Here is an 8,064-nt window from a genome sequence, read left to right as displayed (position 1 = left end):
TCAAACATTAAAATAAATTTTATTATTTAATATTATATTAATTATAAAATAAAATAAAAAATTATTCAAATTTTATCTACAAATTTACTAATGTGATATATTAAAAATATAAATTAAAAAGTATAAATATTTATTTTGTAATTATTGATATTTTTAATAATTTTTTAATTTTCAGATATTTATTTAATTAACTAATAAAATAAAAAATAATTGGGGAAAAACTTGATTAGGGGCATTTTAATTTTTAAAACATGTTGAATTCATTTTAAATTTCATCAAAATTTAAAGGAATTAGTGTTAGTTATAACCAATCCCATACAAGTAGAATTGAATTCTAATTGAATTACACAAAATTTTGGGAATTGAAATTGAATCAAACACGCTGGTGGTGGCTAAGAGTTCATCTGAATCATCTCCCTCCTCTTCAATTTCATAAGCCTTTCCGAACATCCTCTCCATTTCTTCCTCTCTCTCTCTCTCTCAAAACTGGGGATCTTATGTGCAAGCCTCTGTTTTCGGTGGATTTAAGGCTCTATCCTTTTACAAATCTCTCTACTTGTGGGAAGTGTGCTCTGTCCTTCAAATTTTCAGCTATTTTGCTTAGGACTCTCATCAACAAAACCAATATCTACCATGGCTGTTGATTATTTTCCCAAGCATTTGGTGTTCAACATCTTGTTCAAATTACCCGTTAGAAGTGTTGTTAGATTCAGGTGCGTTTGCAAATCTTGGTGTGCTCTCTTTTCTGATCTTAATTTTATATATAAAACCTACTCTCTTGTTCTGATTCTACAACCAATTCCCAAATCCTTGTCAAATATGATGATTATAGGTTTGAATATATGGCTTTTTGTTTTCTTTGCAATGATACATTTGACTTGTCTCCCCCACAAGAAATTCCATATCCTCATGATATAATGGAAAAATGCTCTTTCGTTGACATCGTGGGTTCTTGCTGTAATGGTGTAATTTGCCTCCGTGATGGATATTCCTTTGAGGATTTGCTTGGGTTATGGGATGATGTTTACGAGTACGAGAGTAATATTGTTCTATGGAACCCAACTACTTCTGATACTAAGATACTACCTCAATCCAATCTTTCACATCCTCCTCCTTCTGAGTCTTTTTCATTGGAAATTGTAGAATTTGGATTTGACTCCACAACATGTGATTACAAAGTACTCAGGATTTTTGAGTATTTGACTCATGATAACCAATGTGATTACCTGGCGGAGATCTATAGTCTGAGGGATGATACTTGGAGAAAACTTGATATCTTTCTGAATTCTTGGGAGTTGCCTCGTTATAAGTTCGAAAATGACATCTCTGATTATAGTTATGATCATAGAGCTCATACGGGTGCAAATGGTACATTTCATTGGTGCGCAAAAGAGAGAGACCATAGTCGAAACTTAATTGTTTCTTTCGACTTGAGCAATGAGGTTATCAAAACAGCAGCTCTACCAGATGCTTTCAGTTCTCGCTATTTTTGGCGGACAATTCTTTGCTTGAATGAGCATGTTGCTTTGTCTCTGTCTACTAATCATCATGTGGAGTTGTGGGTATTGCTTGAATATGGAGTTGAAGAGTCTTGGACTAAATTATTTACTGTAGCATACCCAGAATATTTGGAGATGTACCTGCCATTAGGATTTTCAAGGAAGGGCGAGCTATTTTTCTCATCGTGGAATGAACACTTGCTCGTATGGAACCCTCCTGAAGAAACAATTAGCCCTGTTCCTTTAGAAGGAGCAGTACATCCAAGAAATTACTTGCAAGCTGTCCCTTACATGGAGTCCCATACTTTATTGAAGGGTTGCAACAAATTAGAAGATGAGCAAAATTCTGGAGATGCAGCTCAATGTTGAAGCTCCTTAATTTCATCAGAGCTCTTGTGCTTCTTGTCATCAATTACAACTTATATAAAGTTATAATACTTTTATTAATATGTTGCTTATGTATTCAGTTCATGTTGTGTTTAACACAATTGGTAGAACTGAAATCAGTTAATAAAGGACATTTTTGTTATGTTTTCTTCTTTGTTTACTTTATAATAATAATAGTTCACCTCTAATTTTCTTTAATTAATATCTAGAAGTATGATCATCATTACTGGCCAAACCCAACAAATCAAAGCTTCATCTCCTCCTTCATTTGATTGGCATTTCTTTGCATTTGCCACATTTTCTTCAGTATCATCATCTTTTTTCCTTGTGTTTCAACAATAACAACCATATCAAGAACTGATAAAATTAATTTTTTTAGTCTAATAAAATTTTTTCTTTCAGGAACTGAAATTGATTTATCCTAATTTAATCTCAAGTCATTGTGATTGATATCTTTATTCTATCAAAAGATTACATGCAATTGATTTCATCGGACCGATAAAAGATTGTGAATTTGCTATTGAGATCTGTACCATCACCATTTTAATCTCCCTTTGGTAGTCATCAATCCAACATCTTTGATCTATTTCCCTTAATATTTGGGACCCCTTCGACAGATTCCCTTCCTGCTACTTTACTCATTCTCGGTGAAAAAAACATCATTCTACTTTGTTCTCTTCTTATTACATTAATAGTTTAATAAATTTCATATTTATAGAAAAAAAAAAATCTATATTCCTGGACTATAGAAAGAGGAACTCAAAGTGCAAATCAAAATGCTAACAAAAATGGGAGATTTAGATAGAGAGCAATAATAACAAATTGTATAAAGATATTATTGTCATTAAAAAATAATTAACAATGAATTGGTCATATTTTTAATAGAATGACCAATTTGTTTAATGGATTTAAAGCTTAAGAACTTTATTATTATATAAATTTTAAAAAAAATCAATTTGTAAATTTTGTTAAAATTCGAGGACTTAATTGTAAATTATCCTTAAATATTTATATATATTTTTAATGTATAAAAATAAGAAAAAAAAAATTATTTGCTATTATATTGCTTCAAGCTTTAATATTAAGTTCCACCCCAAATATAATAGTAAATGTTCTCGAAAAAAAAAGGATTTGATTTAATTATAATAAATACAAGAGCTAGTACACCTTTATCCCGTAAATACAACGGCAATTAAGAAAATCACTCTACGTAAACTCTTGAAGTCATAACCATTTAATTCTATTAAGTGAGGAATCGTCCAATTAGAATCTTTAATATTTTTTTTTAATTTTTCTTACTTGAAGTACTTATTTCACTTCTGATTTGATAGAACTAAGCTCATCGCACTCACCGATCCTTTAAATAAAGTCAGCCAAATTTTTTTACATCGGACATGTGAATGAGAGTATCAATAATTTTTTTTAATATAAATTTAAAATATTATGTTATCAGCTTTAATCCATTTTGTAAATTATAGTGACTCTTTTTCAAGAATATGCTCTTCATTAATAAACCTTAACTTATTAAAACAATTAAAATAAATCTTAAACACTTGTATGATTTAATTTTAGTCATACTTTAAACTAAAAATTTATTTTGATTTAAATATTAAATATAACCAATAATTATTATTTATAGTTGATAGCATGGATTATAATTAAATAACACGGATAACTAATTTTAACTATAATTAATAATTTATTTTAATTTATATATATTAAGAGTTTAATAAATAATGTAAATAATATCTATTTGTTATTGTTCACATATAAAATTATTAATAAAATTATTTATCGATTTATTATATTAATAAAATAAATATAAAATTATAAATTCTTATACAATATCTAATAAGTAAAAATAAAATTTTAAAACTTAATTCTTTCTCATACACATGTGTTAATATAATAATGAATATTATAACTAATTTAATATTATTAGTTAACGGACTTAATTTCATAAATACATGTGAGTGAGTTTGAGATATTTTAAATTTTAATATTTTTAATATTTAATTTTTAATTTTTATTAAAAAAATTATAAAATATTTTTTAAAAGTATTTGAAAAATTATTTTTTGAGTAAAAAATATTAAAGTAATCTAAAAGCAAACCCTAAGTGCCCCCACCCAACATCATATTCTCTGCTCCAAAGAAACTGCCGCCCCAAATGGGAAGACTGATTCTTCCCTAAACTTCTCCTGCCCACTGCTTCTGCTTCTTCAACTTCTTTTTCCCTAAACAACTTGCAGCAAACCAGCACCCAAGGACAGCCGCACGCCGCACCCAACCGCAACCGCTTGCTTCTGCTCTGTCGTTCGCGTATGTGTTGATATTTGTTATATTTGCCTGCAATCTCATTCAAGATCCATTGATATCTATGTATAATCACTTTTATTTCAAGATTTGTTGCTAGCATCTTTTGTGTATGGGTTGATATTTGTGAAATTTCTCCACAATTTCTTTCAAGATCTGTTGATATTTACGCGATCTGGGTTGCATTATATTGATATTCATGAGCATATCTAAATGTATTTGTGATATTTGGATTGGTTGAAATTGAGTGATTAAATGTATTTGTGTTGGTCTCGTGGATACAAGAAGTATAATTGCGGTACTTAAAAAAAAATTAGAGAGAGGAAATCCCTGTCTTTATTTTCAATCCTCTGTCTTTATTTTCTTTCCTTTGAGCAGCGTCTCCCTCTTCCTGCTCACGGCCGTTCGGTCTATATTAATTTCTGGTTTTAGCTGTGTTGCTTTGTCTGTCGCTTGAATCAGTTTCCGCATGATCTATTGTTCTATTTTTTTCAGTAATTTGTTGAAATTCTCAGACATACAATTGTAGATCATGCCCCATAAGTTTTCATTTTCCTCTGTTATTATATTCTGGCCCTGATAATCTTGATGCTTGGATATTGAATTACTTGTTTTGACGTGCAGCAAATTGACTTTTGGTTCTAAAAAGCAATTTATAGGAATTTTCATTTTATTCTTCTAGTTGTTGTTTTTTTTAAATAATAAAGATAGTTATGGGTTAATTAGTTTACTTGACTGACTGTTTTAATTAAGCAAATACCAAATGGATTTTATTTTCCTGTGAGACCTGCGTAGTTGAATGATTGCTATATGGATAATATTGCACCTTCATTAACGTTGCTTTGCCTAGGGTCTTGTCCAGTTTTAACTATGATTAACGGTTGCTCTTCTTTTTGGAAAGGGCGTAAATGGTTATTTGAGTCCTTAATAGAGTTTTAGTTCATAATGTTCTTGCATTGATACATTGGATGTTTCTTTATGATTAGAAATTGTTGAAGAAACCAAGGCAGCTGCTATAATATTTAATCTGTGCTAAAGAAAAGGAAGAGAAGTGAGGAATGGTCATTGTTGAAGAACCAAGAGCTGAAGGTAAAGAAGGATGAAAATGCTTAAAATAGAAAGATAATCTTTAAGAAGGCTGAGCAAAATAGCAAAGAATACATAGTAAAGGTAAGCAACGAAACTGAATCAGAAGCTAAAGTGGTTTTCCTGTTCCCTGTTCTCTTATTAAAATGTCATTATTTTTGTTCAATGTCATATAATATTAAATGTCATATAAAACTTTTATAATTTTTAGGGCAGTAGTAGTAAAGTGAATTTAACAAATCATAATGGGTTAACTTCATTTCTTTCCATTGATAAGCAACATTCTTTTGGTTCCATTTTTCTTTTGAACTCAAATACGATTTACTAGCTAGTCTGAGTATCTGCCAACTATGTATGACTTTCTAAACTTTGTAAACTTACTCTGTGTCAGTATTATGTTAATGCCAACCACGTGATGCCTTTGATCCGATTTACTTTGCATGGAGCAGTACTCTTCTAGGGGAATTGTTGGAAACCCACACGTTTCTTGCCACCAGACAATCTTGATAAACATGGTAAGTTATCGATGTGGTATGTGGGTCCACTATTCTTACTTAGTGGCTAAGAGTTCATCTCCCTCTTTAATTTCATAAGCCTTTTCTAACGTCCTCTCCATTCCTTCCTCCCTCTCTCTCTCTCTCTCAGAACCAACCCTGGATCTTATGTGCAAGCCTCTGTTTTTAGTGGATTTAAGGCTCTCCTTTTACAAATCTCTCCACTTGTGGGAAGGGTCCTCTGTCCTTTGATTTTTTAGTTGCCTTGCTTGGGATCCTCATCAACGAAGCCAATATCTACAATGGCGGTTGATTATTTGCCTAAAGATTTTGTACTCAACATCTTGTTCAAATTACCCCTTATATCATGTGTTGTTAGATTCAACTTTTTTTATCCTAATTTTATATATATAAACCTACTCTCTCAAATGTGATGATTATAGGTTTAAATATTTGGCCTTTTCTTTTCGTTGCTCTGATACATTTGACATGTCTCCTCCACAAAAGAGACATTGGTTAACATTTGTCCACAAAAGAATCTCTCATGGTAGTGATTTTTAACAAAGATACCTACTAATTAACATTCGTAAAATCTTTTATAATGTAGTCTTAATGGCTTACAATAGATATAACTGATAGTTATTGCTTGTAAGTATTGGCTCTGATCGTTAATAATACCTAGTAGGTAGTAATTGATTATTGTATGTATCATATTTTTGATATTTTTGGTGTAATGGTATAATCTTTTTAAAATTTGATCTATTGGAACAGATATTATTTCCAACAATAGCTTGTACAAGATTGTTGATATAATTCAAAGTTTGAATGGCTTGTCAAGACCTATCATCGAATATGCTTTGAGCAGCCTGTCAAGATCCATCATCGAATGCAAAAAAAAAAAATCATCAGAAGCTCATCCTCTTATCCTCTTATATCAGGTATACTTTTTCCTTACCCAGAATGAAGAACAATTTCAAGACTGTCCACCCATGCCACCACATGGACAATTGGGATATGGATATGGTACAATAGAGGAAGTTATATTTTCTTCAACACAGCAAGTTGTATTTCCTTCAACGGCAATGTCGTTAATAATACCTAGTAGGTAGTAATTAATTATTGTATGTATCATATTTTTGATATTTTTGGTGTAATGTTATAATCTTTTTAAAATTTGATCTATTGGAACAGATATTATTTCCAACAATAGCTTGTACAAGATTGTTGATATAATTCAAAGTTTGAATGGCCTGTCAAGACCCATCATCGAATATGCAAGCTTTGAGCAGCCTGTCAAGACCCATCATCGAATGCAAAAAAAAAAAATCATCAGAAGCTCATCCCCTCATCTTCTTATACCAGATATACTTTTTCCTTACCAAAAATGAAGAACAGTTTCAAGACTGTCCACCCATGCCATCACATGGACAATTGGGATATGGATATGGTACAGTAGAGGAAGTTATATTTTCTTCGACACAGCAAGTTGTATTTCCTTCAACGGCAATGTCGTTAATAATACCTAGTAGGTAGTAATTGATTATTGTATGTATCATATTTTTGATATTTTTGGTGTAATGTTATAATCTTTTTAAAATTTGATCTATTGGAACAGATATTATTTTCAACAATAGCTTGTACAAGATTGTTGATATAATTTAAAGTTTGAATGGCCTGTCTAGACCCATCATCGAATATGTAAGCTTTGAGCAGCCTGTCAAGACCCATCATCGAATGCAAAAAAAAAAAATCATCAGAAGCTCATCCTCTTATACTAGGTATACTTTTTCTTTACCCAGAATGAAGAACAGTTTCAAGACATGCCACCACATGGACAATTGGGGTGGACAATTGGGATATGGATATGGTACAGTAGAAGAAGTTACAGCAAGTTGTATTTCCTTCAACGGCAATGTCATTTAAATCTTCATGCAAGATATATTTGATCACATATATAATCTTCAATGTTATTGTAAAGTTGTATTTGCTTCAATGGTAATGTCATTTAAATCTTCATGTAAGTTATATTTGATCACATATATAATCTTCAATTTCATTGTAAATCTTTTATAATTTTATAGCATTAGTAGTAAAGGAAGTTATACTTCTGTAGGGATAGTTTAGAATGAAATGTTTTTTGTCCTATAATCTGAATTATTGTGATGTAGTTTGTATTTCCGCTGTTATTGGAGTTTAAAAAAATTATGTTTAATATTATTATATATAAAATAATGATCTTAGTTTTTTAATTTTAGCAACTAAATTTAACTGGAAGCTATGACT

The 8,064-nt window shown here is 30.6% G+C and overlaps 2 protein-coding genes across 13 annotated transcripts; both read left to right on the top strand.

The window, feature by feature from the left end:
• The first annotated feature begins 633 nt into the window (after positions 1-633).
• LOC110600496 (F-box/kelch-repeat protein At3g06240) lies at positions 634-1,868 on the top strand. The gene is made up of 2 exons (XM_021737361.1): positions 634-713; positions 833-1,868. Exons 1-2 carry the CDS (start codon positions 634-636, stop codon positions 1,866-1,868), a joined length of 1,116 nt encoding a protein of 371 aa, XP_021593053.1.
• Positions 1,869-3,986: 2,118 nt separating this feature from the next.
• LOC122721677 lies at positions 3,987-7,897 on the top strand. Of its 12 annotated transcripts, none has more exons than XR_006348390.1 (5): positions 3,988-4,207; positions 5,188-5,290; positions 5,737-5,802; positions 6,553-6,886; positions 6,973-7,843. XR_006348390.1 is itself a non-coding variant. In XM_043950039.1 (4 exons), exons 2-4 carry the CDS (start codon positions 5,260-5,262, stop codon positions 7,167-7,169), a joined length of 558 nt encoding a protein of 185 aa, XP_043805974.1. In that variant the 5' UTR covers positions 3,988-4,207; positions 5,188-5,259; the 3' UTR covers positions 7,170-7,897. The 12 variants fall into 12 exon arrangements, 2 of the variants coding, with proteins under 2 accessions (XP_043805974.1, XP_043805975.1); XR_006348388.1 differs by having other exon boundaries at positions 5,679-5,802; XR_006348384.1 differs by having other exon boundaries at positions 5,188-5,371; positions 6,553-6,882.
• The last annotated feature ends 167 nt before the right edge of the window (positions 7,898-8,064 follow it).

Source organism: Manihot esculenta, chromosome 14, assembly GCF_001659605.2.
Source record: "Manihot esculenta cultivar AM560-2 chromosome 14, M.esculenta_v8, whole genome shotgun sequence".
Taxonomy (NCBI): Eukaryota; Viridiplantae; Streptophyta; class Magnoliopsida; order Malpighiales; family Euphorbiaceae; genus Manihot; species Manihot esculenta.
This window is presented reverse-complemented; position numbering and strand designations above follow the sequence as displayed.